General features: G+C 41.5%; 1 protein-coding gene across 4 annotated transcripts in view; it reads left to right on the top strand.

The window, feature by feature from the left end:
- ASCC1 (activating signal cointegrator 1 complex subunit 1) overlaps window positions 1-18,939 on the top strand; it is a 46,985-nt gene that overhangs the window by 15,119 nt on the left and 12,927 nt on the right. For all 4 annotated transcript variants that reach the window (XM_078853817.1, XM_073353610.2, XM_078853819.1 and 1 more), the window contains exons 6-9: window positions 5,324-5,460; window positions 7,367-7,486; window positions 9,757-9,881; window positions 11,346-11,425. In XM_078853817.1, coding sequence (XP_078709943.1) covers window positions 5,324-5,460; window positions 7,367-7,486; window positions 9,757-9,881; window positions 11,346-11,425 — 462 coding nt within the window. The remainder of the gene's footprint in view (window positions 1-5,323; window positions 5,461-7,366; window positions 7,487-9,756; window positions 9,882-11,345; window positions 11,426-18,939) is intronic.

The raw sequence follows: 18,939 nt of genomic DNA, 5'->3' as shown, positions 1-18,939 counted from the left end.
TAACAGTTGACAAGAAGGGGTGAATACCAAGGGAGGGAAAATTGCTTTTGTAGTGCTAATGAGGCCAATGCAATCAAGGTGGCCCATTTCAAACAATTGACGAGAAGGTGAGAGTATCAACAGAGGGAAATAGGTTTTTGTAGTGTCCCATCCACTCCCAGTCTTTATTCAGGCCTAATTTGATGGTGTCTGATTTGCAAATTAATTCCAGTTCTGTAGTTTCTCGTTGGAGTCTGTTATTGACTTTTTTTTGTTGAAGAATTGCCACCTTTAAGTCTGAGTGTCCAGGGAGATTTGAAGTGTTCTACTGGTTTTTGAATGTTATAATTCTTGATGTCAGATTTGTGTCCATTTATGCTTTTGCGTAGGGACTGTCCGGTTTGGCCAATGTACATGGCAGAGCGGCGTTGCTGGCACATGATGGCATATATCACATTGGTAGATGTGCAGGTGAACGAGCCCCTGATGGTGTGGCTGATGTGGTTAGGTCCTATGGTGGTGTCCCTTGAATAGATATGCGGACAGGGTTTGTGGCAGGGATTGGTTCCTGGGTTAGTGATTTTGTTGTGTGGTGTGTAGTTGCTGGTGAGTATTTGCTTCAGGTTGGGGGGCTGTCTGTAAGTGAGGACTGGCCTGTCTCCCAAGGTCTGTGAGAGTGAGGGATTGTAGATCCTTGATGATGCAGTGGAGACGTTTTAGTTGGGGGTTGTAGGTGATGGCTAGATGCACTCCATGCATCTGATGAAGTGGGTTTTAGCCCACAAAAGCTTATGCCCAGATATGTTTGTTAGTCTCTAAGGTGCCACAAGGACTCCTTGTTCTTAGCTAGGACACCTTTTCTTGCATTATCATAGAATCATAGAATATCAGGATTGGAAGGGACCTCAGGAGGTCATCTAGTCCAACCCCCTGCTCAAAAGCAGGACCCATACCCAATTAAATCATCCCAGCCAGGGCTTTGTCAAGCCTGACCTTAAAAACTTCTAAGGAGATTCCACCACCTCCCTAGGCAACACATTCCAGTGTTTCACCACCCTCCTAGTGAAAAAGTTTTTCCTAATATCCAACCTAAACCTCCCCCACTGCAACTTGAGACCATTACTCCTTGTCCTGTCCTCTTCCACCACTGAGAATAGTCTAGAACCGTCCTCTCTGGAACCACCTCTCAGGTAGTTGAAAGCAGCTATCAAATCCCCCCTCATTCTTCTCTTCTGCAGACTAAACAATCCCAGTTCCCTCAGCCTCTCCTCATAACTCATGTGTTCCAGATCCCTAATCATTTTTGTTGCCCTTCGCTGGACTCTCTCCAATTTTTCCACATCCTTCTTGTAGTGTGGGGCCCAAAACTGGACACGGTACTCCAGATGAGGCCTCACCAATATCGAATAGAGGGGGACGATCACTTCCCTCGATCTGCTCGCTATGCCCCTACTTATACATCCCAAAATGCCATTGGCCTTCTTGGCAACAAGGGCACACTGCTGGCTCATATCCAGCTTCTCATCCACTGTCACTCCTAGGTCCTTTTCCGCAGAACTGCTGCCTAGCCATTCGGTCCCTAGTCTGTAGCTGTGCATTGGGTTCTTCCGTCCTAAGTGCAGGACCCTGCACTTATCCTTATTGAACCTCATCAGATTTCTTTTGGCCCAATCCTCCAATTTGTCTAGGTCCCTCTGTATCCTATCCCTCCCCTCCAGCGTATCTACCACTCCTCCCAGTTTAGTATCATCTGCAAATTTGCTGAGAGTGCAATCCACACCATCCTCCAGATCATTTATGAAGATATTGAACAAAACCGGCCCCAGGACCGACCCCTGGGGCACTCCACTTGACACCAGCTTCCAACTAGACATGGAGCCATTGATCACTACCCGTTGAGCCCAACAATCTAGCCAGCTTTCTACCCACCTTATAGTGCATTCATCCAGCCCATACTTCCTTAACTTGCTGACAAGAATACTGTGGGAGACCGTGTCAGAAGCTTTGCTAAAGTCAAGAAATAATACATCCACTGCTTTCCCTTCATCCACAGAACCAGTAATCTTATCATAGAAGGCGATTAGATTAGTCAGGCATGACCTTCCCTTGGTGAATCCATGCTGACTGTTCCTGATCACTTTCCTCTCATGTAAGTGCTTCAGGATTGATTCTTTGAGGACCTGCTCCATGATTTTTCCGGGGACTGAAGTGAGGCTTACTGGCCTGTAGTTCCCAGGATCCTCCTTCTTCCCTTTTTTAAAGATTGGCACTACATTAGCCTTTTTCCAGTCATCCAGGACTTCCCCCGTTCGCCACGAGTTTTCAAAGATAATGGCCAATGGCTCTGCAATCACAGCCGCCAGTTCCTTTAGCACTCTCGGATGCAACTCATCCGGCCCCATGGACTTGTGCACGTCCAGATGCTGATGTAGCTCTCCACCTGCTGCTCACGAACTTCAGCCAGGCACTAGCTCTTCTGATTTCAGATTACCATGCCTAGTGAGTCTACACTTCATGAAACAGACTTAAACTGGGCAAGAGGAGGAAAGATCTGTAGTACAGAATTTACCCAAAACCAGGCTAAGAGGAAGAGAGGGATCTGCACTCCCTTCTGCTTGCCTCTCACTTTAGCTCATGCCTGTGACATAGGGAGCTGCTGTATTCATTTTGCAGGTGGAGAAACAGGCACTCAAATGAGTTGTCCAGTTCGATTAATCGTCAGTGTTGGAAATAGAATTCAGGGCTCCTGGATCCCTATCCCTTGCTCTGAACACTATACCACACTCCCTTCTATATATACATAGTGGGCATTTGAGCTAGGACGTTTTGTTGGATATTTGGATGATGTCCATAGGGCACCATAGTGATGAATATTGATATGGCCCATATCTTATGGGCTCTTTCTCCCTTGATGTCCATTTGACTTTCCTTAACCCTTGTACTGAATGTGTGCTGGGCTTTGGTTTCCTGTTAATTGTCTCTGCTGGAAGACCAGTACAGAGACATGATTGATGCCATTACTGAGTGCAGTTTTAAAAGAAAAATCAATGAAGTACAGTGGTATGGTAGTGATTGCTAATGATAAATCATAAGCTGGGGATTTGAACAAGAGGGTTAAAACCTATCTGCATCTAAGTATACAGCTTCCAGCCACTCAGTCCTATGACATTTGGAGGCAGCTTTTGAAACTTTTGTTTTTCAAGAAGACTCAGCTCAGATACAGCATCTTTTCATGGAAGATTTAGGATCTGTGGTTCTGCAACACAGGAAGGGTGTGACAAGGATTTCTGGGGTAGGCCTGAGATCTTTGGGACTACACAGGAAAGATACTGTGAATCTTGGGCTGTTCGTTGGGGTCCTCCTTCTTTCCAGTACAGAAGACATGGCACACCCAGGTGATGTGCAACCACTGACTCTGCACTTATCAATCCATATTCAGATATCTTCAACTGATGTTTGAAAGCTGCAGAAGGGACAGCTCCTCAGGCCAATAGTAGGTTAGACAGCACAGTTTGCATTATCTTTTCACCCTTCACCATCTGCTTCATGAGATTAGGGTAGTTCTTCTCTCTTGCAAGCTACTTATTTATTGTGTTAATTTGTATTCTGTTCATCATCATCATCTGTATGCATTGCAGAAATTAAAATGAATTGTTGCCAACAACTGGAATAAATCAAGTCTACCTCCAGATTCTGTCTCCCACTCCATCCACTGATGGGCTAAATATCCTCTGACTACAGACCTGAGTTAAAAACCAAAAAACCAAAGAAACAAATCTCTTGCACTGCATCCTAAATATGTCTTAAAGCAGAGGGAGCAAAGAGCCTTTTTCAGTTTCATTTTGGTCCCAGGCAGAACATAGAAAAGCTAGAGAATTGAAATCAAGTGTACTCTCAAACAGGAAATCCGTCCTTACTTGTGCTTTTGAGATTGCTTATCAAGGTAATTTCCTTTTGTTGAAAAGCTACTTCATTGGATTGAAATATGCAGATGGTTTTGACACCACTGTTTCAGGATTTTGGCATTAATTCAGCAGTGAATTAATTAACAGCGGCACAAAGTGCTCCTTCCCCCCCTCCCGGGACCTGAGAGTGCTGCCTCCAAAGTGCTACCAGGCTTTGCCAACTTGTGACTGAGAGCAAGCTCCTGCATGAGATCATGTGATCTCACAGGTCACTGGACTGGCCTATAAGTATAAATATGAAAAAACCTGTGTGGATGTTAGGTATGAAAAATGCTGGGTGAAATGTGAGGCTTTAAATCCTGTGTCAGGAGTAAGGACCTGCTGCTAGTCTGCTTACCTGCTGCTTTAACCCCAGGCAGCCTCATCAGCAAAGCCGGGCAGCCACCTGATTGACTGAGCTGCCTGATTGACTGAGGGATTTGCAGATCTACTCTTAAGATCACCAGCAGCAGTAGGACATGGATTTCTCAAAGCGTATGCCTGTGGCTGCGATTAGGACCGTCCCTAGACATTCTGGGGCCCTACGCAGCCTCCCCGCCCCCTATGGGGGGGCAGGCATCCATGGGTGGGGGCTGGCTGGGGGACAGGGGAGAGCTGCCCCCCAGCACTCAGAGGTGGCGTGGCTGGGTCTGGATCGTTGCACTTCCTGCCACTGATGACTGCAGGCCTGGCCCCTGCTGCAGCCTTTGGGGGGGCAGGAAGGGGGCGGAACGGGGCAGGGCTTTGGGGAAGGGGTAGGGTGGGGGTGAGGCTGGGGCAGAGCAGGTGTGGGAAGAGGTGGGGCTGGAGCAGCACGCAGTTGCGTAGGGCACTAGGAAATTTGGCCCTACGCAGCTGCGTACTTTGCATATGAGTAGGGACAGCCCTGGCTGCCATCCCAGCCTTGCTCCCACCCTGTTCCAGTCTTCCTCCTACCTTGGATGCAGCCCTGCTCCTGCCTTGCCTCGCCTCACTCCAGGTAACCTGACTCAGACCCTGGGCTCTGGCTCTGACAGCTAGCCTCTGACCCTGGGCTCCAGCTCCTGGTTCCTGACTCCTGCCCTGACCGCTAGGCACAGCTGCGCACATCCCAGTCCATAACACCCTTACAACTTGAGACAGGATACCATTTAAACATTTTAAAGAGGAGTTTTGAAATATAGCTCTGAATCTTGTGTAGAAACTGTAAAGGCTTCATCTCAGATAATGAACTTTATTTTGAGCCAGGGAAATATATTTGCCTCTTCAGCGGTGTGGTAAGTATTATTGTGTGCTCTTTTGGGGCTATCGGATGGGCTTTTTAACTTGGTGCTAGAAATTGTGACCCAAGTAGAAATAATTCTAAAATAATCTGTGTCATATAGTTGCCCACTAAATCTTTTTTGTTACCTTTTCAATAGGACCATGGAGTCAGTAGCGGTCTATTCCAGAACCCAGCAAAGCTCCATCTTACTATTGGGACGCTAGTGCTCCTGAATGAGCAGGAGATCCAGAAGGCATGTGAACTCCTGCAGAGAAGTAAAGAGGACTTTATTAAGTAAGTGAAATAAAGGCATGATGGGGCTGGGGGAGGGGCATGGTCACTGAGTGCAGATATTTGGAGAACCAAACTCGTTTTAGAACATTGGTAACTAATGCAGGAGAAAGTGGTTCACCTGTTTGGTGTAATTCAACAGTTTTGAATCATTGTTTGAAAATTTGTAAAATACTGAAACATTTCAAACGAAACCACCCAGAAGAAAGACAAGGACATAATTGTATTTTGCCTTGATAACTGAGGACTTTCTCTGTTTGCCAGAAATCTTCAGGAGTTATTTCTTTATATCCCAGCAGTCCCCATTATTTTACTATGAACACAGATTATTTTTTCCTCTGCTGGTCACAAGAGCAGGAAGAACTCCATTGTCTTAACACTTTTTTTGTCTGCAACAGTCTCAGGCAAGTTGCCTCCCTTCTGCCTAAGAACAGATGCTAATATACCCCTGAAATGCATTTCTTGAGGCAAGTAGCTCTGTGCAGAAAACCTTAAAGACAGGATGAACTGTATAAGTAATCAGTCTGAAATATTAGCTCAAGCTGCTATGGCACTAAGACTGTCATAATTTCCAGGATAAAGCCATAATATTTGAGGTTTAGAACTAGCTGAAAGCTTGGTCTAATGCAGGAGTCCTCAGCGTGGTGCCTGTGGGTGCCATGGCGCCCGCCAGGGCATTTTTGTGCGCCTGCAGGACTCCCCACCGCCGAAATGCCACTGAGAAGCATTGCTGTTTCTCGGTGGCATTTTGGCGGTGATGCTTCTTCCCACTGCCACTTTTTGTGGCAGCATTTCGGCAGTGGGGTGTCCGGCACCCGCCAGTCTTCTGGGAATAGCAATATGCTGTTCCCACAAGAAAGGTTGGGGACCACTGGTCTAATGGGTGTTGTACTGAGATAATCTGACTACAACCCAGAAATATTAGACAGTCTGAGATTTTATTTTCTTAAAACAAGAAGCTTTTTCTTTCTACCATCAGTCCATATGCAAAACTTCCCCAACTTAGAGTTCTGTTTGTGGGTTGATGATAGAGTATGGGTTTGTCTGTTTGTTGATCTCTTTTAATTATAACATCAGATATCCAGTGTACAGTATAGGTCTCCATTTCAGCTCTCCAATGGCATTTTCATGTGTTCTGAGGATTCTCAATGCTTTGTAAACTTTTCCTCTGAGTATATGTCTGTTAGCATGCAAGCAAATGGAACCACCATTCTGCATTGAGCAATAATCTACACATAGCCAGGGACACACTAGAGCCTGGCTTGTTAGAGAATGTTGGTCAGGGCCCTGTTAACTCCTACTCTCTCCAAAATACTTCAAGATAAATATGGAAGAGACCATAGTTCAGGGCATCCTTGAAATGACAGCAGGTTTAGTAATGAAGCACCTGCCATTTTATTACTGGACCGAATATAATGGGATATAAATCCAAGACCTTTTGGTGCTTTAGTTCATGACTTTCTGTCCCAGAAGTGAGTGCTTGGCAACTGAGCCATGCTGAATTGTCGTCATGAGAGAGGAAGTCCATGCATGGGGCCTGCAGAGTCAGAGGGCAAGGCTTTCATTCTGGATACAGCAGGCACAGCTGTGAAAGAAACTCTCTGCTCACCAGCACTGGCTAGGTTCTGGAATGGAAGTTGGATGTTATGTTCTTGGAACTGTTGCGTTCCTCTCAGCATAATGATGTGGGAAACTGTATTCGTGATTTGGCCTGTAATTGTATTAGTGATTTGACTCTGGCTAGCATTTTTACAAGCATTGCTGCTTGACTTCTGTAGTAGTTGTGGGAGCTGCTAGTAAACTTGAATGAGGATAAATGTAGCTTAAACAGTAAAACATGCATTCACCTACTTTTGTATTCAAAATGGATACTTTTTTTTTTAATATCTTGGAACTATTTGTTTTTTAGCAAAACTGTTGGAGGCCAATCCCTGACTGTGGAGGTGGCAGGGATAGAATACATGAATGATGACCCTGCCATGATCGATGTTCTTTATGCAAAGGTTCACATGAAGGATGGATCAGACAAGTGAGTTCTCTGTGCTTTCCCTCTTTCATTCCACAGGGGTATGCAGACAGTACCTGAGGAGGCAGAAATAATGCAACAAAAGCAAACTTATTGTTCTCTGAGCTGATGGGCAGTGCTGGAGAGAATCACACTAGCAATCCAGAAGATGAGGTGGTACTACTTTCTAGCCCCTTGGAATTAAAGCTGTGATGTGTTTGTGGGTTAGATTGATTGTTGGTAGTGTGGCAGAGAGGTGTCATTTGTTTTTAGCAGTCTTAATAGTTGAATAATGGAGTCAAGCAAGTCTGAGCTCATGCTCCCCCGTGCTGGGTAAGGGACACTATGACAAGCAGGGCGGAGATGATGATGCTCATGGGATGGCACTGGGAGGAGATGACAAGAAACCTGACTTATCAGGAGAAATTAGCTGTTATGGAGGAAGCCAGGCAGCTAGCCCTGAGGGAAAGGAACGAGCTGGCCTTTTACAGTGTCACTAGGCTTTCACATATACCCCTCCCCCTTCAGATTTGAAGTCTGTTCTGCAGATAGAAAAGGAAGGGAAGACATTTACTTTTACAGAAGATCCCTGAAAATTGCCCACTTCCTTTTTCATCCTGAAACTTCAAAGGATGCTCTGTTGGCCAGTTGGTAACCTCTAAGAACTATCCAAATCCCTCAATTTTGCTCTGATTGGAGAGACTGCTGTTAAATAATGCCAAGCGCCTCCTTCTCCACTAAGAGCTAGTAATGCTGATTCAGTGGTATTACTTTTTGCCCAGAGAAATGAGAAATACGTGGCGGTACAGAGTACTGCGTATCAGCTACAAGGCTAGTGCTGGAAGAGATTTAATGAGGATAAGGGTGTCCACATGGTTTGTTATGCCAGATCAGAACCGTGGTCCAAGTTTGGTATCTTGCTTCTCATAATAGTCAGTAAGTGAACCATAGAGGAAAGTTTATCTTGCTATTTCCTCCCATTCACATAAGGCATCTAGCTAACTGTACTATGCTGTGCGTGGCAATGTCAAGAGAGGAGTTCCTGCCTGATCTTTGCATATTCTTGATCAGCTTATGCTATAAAGCAGATTTGATTTCCCTATCTTAGCTTGCATAACCATAGTGGTATTAGATACTGGAGAGCCCTTCTTCATATATACTGGCTCAACCTAAGAGAGATCATGCTCTGATGTTTCCCACATGGCAAAAACTTCCACTATAATTCATTCTAATTCATTTTATTTCCTTGATTAACTTTATAACATAATAAAGCACCAGTTTTACTTGAGCTATTCCCTGTTAATTTGTTTTAGTATCGTCTGTAATGATATTCATTTAATCTTTGTCATTGCTAATTTTAAAAATCACTGATGTAAAGCCAGAAAGTCAGTGACTAAAACCCATAACAATTGGTTTGAGAGTGTTGAAATTATCATATGACCTGTGGAAGCCTATAAGAGGCAGCACAAAGCCAGTAAGTAGGCTGTATAGTTAACTTCTGAAGGCTCAACAAATGATATTTGGAGTTGGTCCTAATACTGCTCTATGTCCATCTTCTTGATTTGAATTGAGACATCCAGGTTGTGGCATCTTGTGGCGAAATGGGAAACTATTGAGTGAATTGTATTCATGGACATGGTTGGTAACCAGGCTGTAAAAAATCAGTTCCATTTAGTATGCTTATATCTTATTTTAATGGATAGGAACTTTGGGTTGTATTGAACGCTCACTGCCTCTAGTGTGATGAGGCATTACTTATGTTGTAAAGGGAGTACAGTATGAAAAACCTGCAGATACTTAGAAAAATACATCCTTCAAGTTCCAATGTAATCTGCCACATCAAATTATCAAACCAATATAATCTACCACATCAAATGTCCTATTATGCTAATGTCCTCTTTTATTGAAATATTTGAAACAGAAGTTACTACTCAGGAGCCTTTGCAAACAGCCAAACTTTTATATTTGTTTCCTTATTTGCATGAGCTCTCTTTCTTTTTTCCCTGTCCCCTCAGATATTAACAAAAAACCATCCTGTCTCTAAATACAAAAGCAATTGAGTAAACACAAAAACAAGGACGCAGTCTTGCCTGGCATGATTCTGATTAGTCTGTTATCTTTCCAATAGAGTTTCACTCAGTTTTTCCTTTTTGCATATTGAGACTTCATTTTACATATACTCTACCCACTTCTGGACAAGAGAGTAAAAGTGGACAAAAAAGCGCTTTTTTTTTCTCTTGGCTTTGTAATGTCCTATTTCTCCTCCCTCCCTCCCCCCCCCCCAACCTTCCTAGATTACAGCTAATAGCTGATAGACTCATGGAGCAATTTGTGACCTCTGGGCTGATGATGAAGGAGTGGGATAGGGTGAAACTGCATGCTACCATAATGAACACTCTCTTCAGGAAAGACCCAAATGGTGAGTATCTTTAGAACCCTTCTGGAAAATCTGAACTACAGTAGTACCACTGAACAGGAAGTGCTGTGTTCCCTGGTATTGTGTGTCTAGATATTGCTGCGGTTCACTTCATAGCACTCATTGGCTCTGGGCCAAAAGATAATTGGTTCAAGTCCTACGCTCACCGTTGCATTCAAGTGCATTAATAGTAGGTGTGCTGCATTATTAGAGGTGTTGACCTTCGATGAGAAGTTAAACCATGGCCCTATATAATCATCTCTGGAGGAGACGTTAAAGATTTCATATAACTTTTGAAAATAGTTCTGTTGTTTTCATCAATATTCTCTTTCTTGTTAAATGAAGTTCTGCTGTCCAAGGCTGAATATGAGCTATTTCTGAGTGCCTAATGTCTGCTATTTCTGCCAAAACAGTATCTGCACTGGCAGTCTGTAATGTATTTCTTATCTAACTCATTATTTTATAAAGCTCTCTAAGATGGTTTGCATATGGAAGATGCTATGTAGTAAAATCAGACCATAGGGGTGTCAATTGGGCATTGAAAATTAGTGGAGTGTTTTTTTTTTTTGGACAGTTTTGGCCTTAATCTTCCTGTGCCTGAGTTCACCAGCTGTAAAATGAGGATAGTAATACCACCTGTTCTCAGACAGGTGTTTTGATGATAAATTCATTAATGTTTGTGAAGTACTCAGATACTGTGGTAGAAGCACCACAGAAATGCCTTTGAGGAAACGAATAATTTTGTATTCAAAATTGCAGCGGGGTTTGGATGGTCTCTTAGGTGAGACCTTGGAACATACATTGAATGTTGTGGATAAAAAGAGATATTGAATAACTGTCCTTTCACTGAATGAGGCAGAGAGGTCTTATGGAAAAAATAGCACGTGATCACGTACTTAAAGACTGTATTATTGTGCATACACACAAGGTTGTAGTTCCTAACTTTTCTGGACATGACTACAACTTTAATGTTTTGTTTTGTGTGTTTTATTTTTATATGTATAGGTGTGTGCGCGCGAGAGAGAGAGAGAGTATATTGTGTGTGATATATTTAAAAAAAAAATGTAAAAAGTGCAGGGAAATTTCTCAGAGACCAATCCAGATTTTCTAGATGCTGTCAAGAATGTGCTTTGCATTACGATCATATACTCAGTAAGGTACTCTTTGGTATCCCAGGAGATGCATGAGTTTGTCATTGCTGAATTTCTGACAGACCAGAGAAATTGGAATCTGCTTTCCCTGACTGATTCTATTACATTGTGCTGTCAGCCATACAAAATCCTCACAACAATATTTGTGATTTGGGGTGTTTCCTTTTCAAATTAAATTGCAAGTTTTGCTCACATAAAAATGCAGTGAGACTTGTGTACTAAATGTTTTATTAACTGAATACATAGACTTTAGGGGGGAAAAGACAGTGAAAAGTATCATCCCATCTGAAGTTCTCGCTTGTGACTTTTTCCACAGTTGAAGAGAAAAATAATGCAACTACAGGCAAATCATCTTTGAAGGAACGGGAGACATTTGATGGCCGAAATATACTGAAGGTCAGTGTTAAATGGTCATTGTGACTTAGCTGGGTTGTGGTATTGTATATCCAAAATAAGGTGAAACGTCACTTAAACTGTGTGTGTGTGTGTTGTGCCCTTGATCTCCAGGGGAAAAATCTGTTTTAAAAATAAACAAATCTAGGTAACTAAGAATTGGAAGTATTATGGTATTTATACACGCCTTCTTAAGGCCAGTGAGATTTTAGAACAAAGAAGCATGCATGTGGAAAAGATACTTAATAGGCATCAGTGTTGTGGTTTACAGTAACAATGTTTACCCCTAGAGACTTGCACCATATTTTTCCATAGGTCAGAATAAAAAATGACTTTGTTGCTCTTGTTGTAGTCACTAGTTAATACTCCCATCAATTAAACCAGTAGTCACATCATACATTTTTATCATGATTTTTTGCTTAAAAAAATAAACATCCAAGATTGGAATAGCTGGGGGAGGTCTTAAATCAGGATTGAGAGCATTGGCAGTAATCTGAGAGAGTCCAGGACTGGCATACCAGACAATGCAGATTTTATCCAATGAAACCTGCAACAGCGGGACGACGCTGTGGCCTTAGGTTTTAGGTAGGCATCAAGACACATCAAGGGACTTGCGGGCATATGAGGAGGAAGAGCTACTGGGAAATCATAGCAGTGTTTTTGTTTTGCAGGATCAGTGTATAATTTCATAGATGTTGGTGTTAAATTGTTGGTTTAATGAGTGGTGGCTTAAAGACCAGGAGGGGAGTTGTCCTCTCATGTATCTTCATCCCAGATGGCTGAGGAAAAAGGGACAGTAAATGAAGTAAAGCTACCATCCGTCCAAAAATGTTGTTGTGAATATTGCATCATGACTCAGCGTTGCCTTATATTGAAGTGGCATACATTGAGGCAATAAGAACACAATCATTGCACTGCTCTTAATGTGATCTAAGATTGAGGTGGACTCCCAAAATCCTAAAGCTGGATCTAAAAACAGAGGCTTCTGCATGTCGGAAGTGAGGTGTACTGGCATGTCCAAGGGGGAAACTTCCAAGGTACGAGGCCACATTATGCCTAGCTCAAACCACTATTCCCAGTCCTTCATTACATAAACATTAAATTTGTCCTCAGATTTTTATGAGAGAGAGAATCAAACTATCCTTTTTTTTTTTTACATTTTATCCAAAAAACCTCAGTGCTTTTTAAGGAATAAAAGATGCTCCTTCTGCTGGCCCCACAATTTATAGATTGCTGCACCACTGTGTCTTAGGGACTGTCTGCTCTAGTGATGTATGGTATGTAAAAGCAGGGAAATCCATCTGATCTACCACAAATGTCTATTTCTCATTCTACTGCACTCTGAAATATGAGACAGTGTCTTTTTAAAACTCCCAATTGATTTGTACTGTTTTAGCCAAAAGAGCTACTGGCTGTTGGAGCATGAAAAGACTGCTGATAACTACTTCAAAGCAAGCCTTGTTGTAAGAAGTGTTCTCATTCTCCTCTACCTCCATCACATTCCTGAACTTGGTCACTTAATATTTCCCTTTTGTCAGCCACGTGCCCGTAGCAACTTCTGTTGGCACTAATTCATCATATGACTCGTAATGGGCTGGAGGCTTTTCGATAGAGCCCTGCCAGAACCAGCCATCGATCTAGTGATGCATTCCAACTCGACCTTGCAGGGATGTGCTGATTTTCTTCCCACATCCCCACTTCCCTCATTTCATATACATTATTTACACTCTTCTCCTCAGGAGGTTGCCCTTTTGCAAAGTGGCTTCATTAACTTCTGAAATAGGATCTGAATGATAGGCTAATGATTAATATACTGCCACTGCTCATGCTGGTATTCCAGGGCTGTTCTGTTGTCCAAGTGCAGTGTGCTGTACAAACTTTCTCTTTTCCATACACCCTAAACTTAATCCTCAAGCATTCTCTGAAATTATTTGGTTTTGATAGCATTGTTTTCATAAAGGAAGTTGGTAAGCAGAGTGGGGAAATAATACTATAGACATGAGCTAAATCATCACATTGGAAAACTGAGTTTTATTCTACCCATCCTAGTTCTCATTGTGCAAACAATACCACAGCACTGTTCATCATAAATGACAGACTTTGTTTGGTAGAAGCCAAAGACTGGAGTGTCAAGGGATACTGCAGCTCTGGATTGTGGTTCATTGTCACAGTCATATGGAGACTTAGGACATGAATGGCAGGGGTGATGCAAGTCAAGGTTGATGTGTGTGCTTGCAAAGAACTTACCTACCTCTAGCTAGTGTATTTAATCTTACTTCCTGAGGAAATATTTGACGGTCTGTACCCCTGTATTCACCCCGGCACACTATTGTAAATAATCTTTGTACAAAGTATGCCTTGTAAGGTGTCTTTTGAAAACTCAGAATTTGCTGGTCAGTAGTGTCCTGATAAAATGTGTGGCAGCATATGTAAAGTTATAAGATTCCACTGTATGGTGTTACTAAAACTTGTTTCAAGTCTGGGGAGTGTCCAGACCAGCTCGTCAGAGACAGAGGGCAAGCTGACAGGTGTAAACAAGGTCAAATGGGCCATCACCTGTTAAGTGGCTATTTATTGGCAGGAAAGGGGATATGGGCAAAAAAATCTACATCTTAGGGCACTTCGACACTTAAAAGCTGTATCGGCGCAGCTGCACCGATGCAGCTGTGTTGCTGCAGGACTCTTATGTAGATGCTCTAAGCTGACGAGAGAGTTCCCCCATCAACATGGTAAAACCACCTCCCCAAGATGTTCTCCTGCTGACATAGTGCTGTCTACACAGGGAGAGGGTTAGATCAGTATAAATACGTTGCTCAAAGGTGTGGATTTTTCAAACCCCTGAGTGATGTAGTTATACCGATATAGGTCTATAGTGTTGACCAGACCTTAGCAAAGAAACAGCATAGGGCTCCTGTCCAGGGAGACTGCCTGGCACACTGCTCCCAGCTGGAGAAGCTTCTCAAAGGAGGGAGAGGGCTATAAAAAGAAAGGGGAGACAACCCAAAAGGTCCCTCCCTTTCTCTCTGCCCACAGCATTCATGACACCTGAAGACAAAGGAAGCAGCATTGGAGTAGGAAAGGGATCCTGACTGAATGTAGTTCAGTCAGTAGAACTATTGAAACATGTGGTGAGAGAAACTGCTTGGAATTTACACTAGTTCTGTTAGGCATTAGTTGCATTTTACTTTTATTTTCCTTGTAACCAGTTCTGACTTTTATGCCTCGTTACGTGTGTTCACTTAAAATCTGTCTCTTTGTAGTTACTAAAAACTTGTTTTGTTTGTTTTTATCTAATCCAGTGTGCTTGAATTGAAGTGTTTGGGAAAATCCATTTGGGATACAGTATTTGTGCATATCGTTTGTTAACAAAATGATGGACTTTATGTGAACTTTTATTGTCCAGGAGAAAGCAGAGCAGTACAAGACGCACATTTCGGGGGGGAGAGGGAGGGAGGGGGATATCTAGGACTGGGAATGTGTTGGTGTCACACTGCAGTGTAGTTCAAGAGTGTCTGGCTGCAGCACTCCTACAAGATAGCTGGGAGTGACGTACATGCGGGAAGCTGTGTGTGAACAGACCAGGAGTGGTGACTTCAGCAGCAAAGCAGTGTAAAGGGCACACCACATTAAAGGGTTGAGGTGACGCAGCTGTTCATCAGTCTAGATTGTACCCTGGGCATGTCATGATAGTAATAATTTAAAACATTGTTTTCCCACCAGTTTTTAGAGGGTTAAACATATCACTCTTAGCATTAATAAGGATTAGCAGAATCAGTACCATCCTACCCTAAACAGAGAATAGATCTCTTAGAATGAGTGATAAACACCCATTTTTTCATGGTTTGTGTGTATAAAAACATCTTCTGTATTTTCCACAGTATGAATCCGATGAAGGGAGCTGTAGCTCATGAAAGCTTATGCTCAAATAAATTGGTTAGTCTCTAAGGTGCCACAAGTACTCTTTTTTTCTTTTTGCGAATACAGACTAACACGGCTGTTACTCTGAAACCTGTCATTTGGAAAACAGTTACTTCCATTTTGAAAAACATTTTAATGAAAAAGGCTCCCCACTCTAATTGATGCCAAGAGCCCAGTTTGAAAAACATTGGTCTGCCCAATAGCCTAGTGTTTAATGCCCTGTACTGACATGCTAGATACCCAGGCTTTATTCCTGTTCAGTCTGTTACGCTTAAAGGTAGTAGATGGTTTCATATGGAATACCTTGCATTACCTCATAGAGAAAACCTTCAGCAGCTCCTTGTGGTTGACAGCTCTGGAAGGAGTTAAGTTCAGCCCTTTTTGATTGGGAGAATGATGCTGAGATAAATACTAAATTCTAAATAAAAATGGGATTTTTGGCCAGACATGTTCAGCAAGCAACACACACAAGGTCCAAGCACTAAAGTGCTGAAATTGTTCAAAGTCAGTAAACATGCAAAGACCGTGTTGGTCTTTGGTGGCATAAATCTGGTCAGAAAGCAGACCATAACGTAGTTTAAGAAGATCAAACATGCAAATATATAATGGGTATAATTTGCTAGTACATCTGAAATAAAGAAGGTCCAAGATAGGATGGAAAAACATCCGGATTCTTGTTGGATGAGAATTGAGTGGTTTTTTGTTTTGTTGGTTGGGGTAGTGGTAATAAAGGAAAAAGAAAAGGAGTACTTGTGGCACCTTAGAGACTAACCAATTTATTTGAGCATGAGCTTTCGTGAGCTACAGCTCACTTCATCGGATAAAGGAGTAATTGTAGTTATCTTTAAAGAAGATGGAAACTAACTTTGGTTAAGTAAATAGATTAACCTTGACATATACATTATATTTCTGTTGCGTATTAATAGGTACATAGGCGAAAAATCAAAGGGACAGTTGGGATGCAGCTGTGAAAAATCAGCTGAACCTCATCAGAAAAATTAATCTCTAAAAAGAGTAAAAGAAAATAAATAGATATTGGAAACTACTAACCAATTAGTTTAATGGTTAATCTCTGTCATGGGTAACATATTTGAAGTTATGATAAAGAAGGTTAGCCTTGTGGTTGAGGCACCAGCTGGGATTCAACAGGAATAGGTTCAGTTCCTGCCACAGACTTCCTATGTGACGTTGGGCAAGTCAGGAAATGAGAGATTTAATATCTGTAAAGAGTGTAATAATCCTCCCTTTTCTCACACTGATTGTCTTCTCTGTTTATTATTTGTATTACCAAAGTGGCCAGGAGTCAGTCATGGATTGTAAGTAGGGCTGTCCAGTGATTAAAAAAATTAATTGTGATTAATTGGGCTGTTAATAATAGAATACAATTTTTAAATATTTTTGGATGTTTTCTACATTTTCAGATATATTGATTTCAATAACACAGAATACAAAGTGTACGGTGCTCACTTTATATGTTTATTACAAATATTTGCACTTTAAAAAAACAAAAGAAATAGTATTTTTCAATTCACCTAATACAAATACTGTAATGCAATCCTTTCATGATAAAGTTGAACTTACAAATGTAGAATTATGTACAAAAAATAACTGCATTCAAAAATAAAACAATCTAAAAATTTTATAGCCCACAAGTGTACTAAGTCCTACGTCAGCCAATCGCTTAGACAAACAAGTTTGGTTACAATTTGCAGGAGATAATACTCCCCGCTTCTTGTTTACAATGTCACCTGAAAGTGAGAACAGGCGTTTGCATGGCACTGTTGTAGCCAGTGTCGCAAGGTATTTATGTGCCAGATGCGCTAAAGATTCATATGTCCCTTCATGCTTCAACCACCATTCCAGAGGACATGCAGCTATGCTGATGATGGATTGTGCTCGATAACAATCCAAAGCAGAGCAGTCCGACCCATGTTCATTTTCATCATCTGAATCAGATGCCACCAGCAGAAAGTTGATTTTCTTTTTTGGTGGTTCGGGTTCTGTAGTTTCTGCATGTGAGTGTTGCTCTTTTAAGACTTCTGATAACAGGCTTCACACCTTGACCCTCTCAGATTTTGGAAGGCACTTCAGATTCTTAAACCTTGGGTGGAGTGCTGTAGCTGTTTTTAGAAATCTCACATTGGTACCTTCTTTGCATTTTTCAAATCTGCTGTGAAAGTTCTTAAAACGAACATGTGCTGGGTCATCAGCCAAGACTGCTATAACATGAAATATATGGCAGAATGCGGGTAAAACAGAGAAGGAGACATACTATTCTCCCTCAAGGAGTTCAGTCACAAACTTGATTAACACGTTATTTTTTTAATGGGCATCATCAGCATTGAAGCATGTCCTCTGGAATGGTGGCCGAAGCATGAAGGGGCATACAATTGTTTAGCGTATCTGACACATAAATACCTTGCAACGCTGGCTACAAAAGTGCCATGCGAACGCCTGTTCTAACTTTCAGGTGACATTGTAAATAAGAAGCAGGCATCATTATCTCCTGTAAATGTAAACAAACTTGTTTCTCTTAGTGATTGGCTGAACAAGAAGTAGGACTGAGTGGACTTATAGGCTCTAAAGTTTTACATTGTTTTGTTTTTGAGTGTAGTTACACTTTCACCGTAAAGATTACACTACAGTACTCATATAAGGTGAATTGAAAAATACTGTTTCTCTTATTGTTTTTACAGTGTAAATATTTGTAATAAAAAATATAGTGAGCACTGTACATTTTGTATTCTGTTATAGTAGAAATTGATATATTTGAAAATGTAGAAAAACATCCAAAAATATTTTAATACATTTCAGTTGGCATTCTACTGTTTACGGTGTGATTAATTGCAATTTATTTTTTTTAATCGCAGTTACTTTTTTTGAGTTAACTGCGATTAATCAACAGCCCTAATTGTAAGGTCTTCTGGGCAAGGACACTCTCTTATTGTTTATACAGTACCAAGTGCGGGGAGGCCCTGATCTCAGTTGGGGCCTGTAGGTTCTGCTGTTATACAGCTGATTAAATAGTATGTTAAGGGGCTGCATCTGCCTACACTTGATGGGGGAAAAAAAGATGTTTATTGAGTGATAAACAAGAACTAATGAAAAACAAATCTTGCAAAGTGAATGTGACCGTATTCTCTGTTATAATTTTATGTTGGTGGCCAAGAATGTGCAGTGGACATAATATGGAGTATTTGGATTTCATTAAGGCATTGAATATAGTATCCACATTTAAAAAATAAAAACAAATTATTATGAGAGGAAAAATAACTGCCTAGATAAAAATACAATAACATGGATTAACAGCTCCCTGACTGACTGTGAATAGAATAATCATTAATAGTACCACCTCCAGATAGGGAATGTTTTTCATGGTGTTCCACAGCAATCAGTGTTTGGACCTATACTGTTTAGCTGTTTTATTAATGATCTTGAGGAAATAGACTCTGTCTCAAGTTAAATTTACAGACAATACAAAATCAAAGGGATAGGAAATATACATAAGGAGTCATCAAAACTGCGGAACAGTCAGAAAAGATTAGAGATTTTTCATTGCAATCAGCAAGGTGATACACTATATAAATAAATCCAAAGTA

This window comes from Lepidochelys kempii, chromosome 7, assembly GCF_965140285.1.
Source record: "Lepidochelys kempii isolate rLepKem1 chromosome 7, rLepKem1.hap1, whole genome shotgun sequence".
NCBI classification, from domain to species: Eukaryota; Metazoa; Chordata; order Testudines; family Cheloniidae; genus Lepidochelys; species Lepidochelys kempii.
This window is presented reverse-complemented; position numbering and strand designations above follow the sequence as displayed.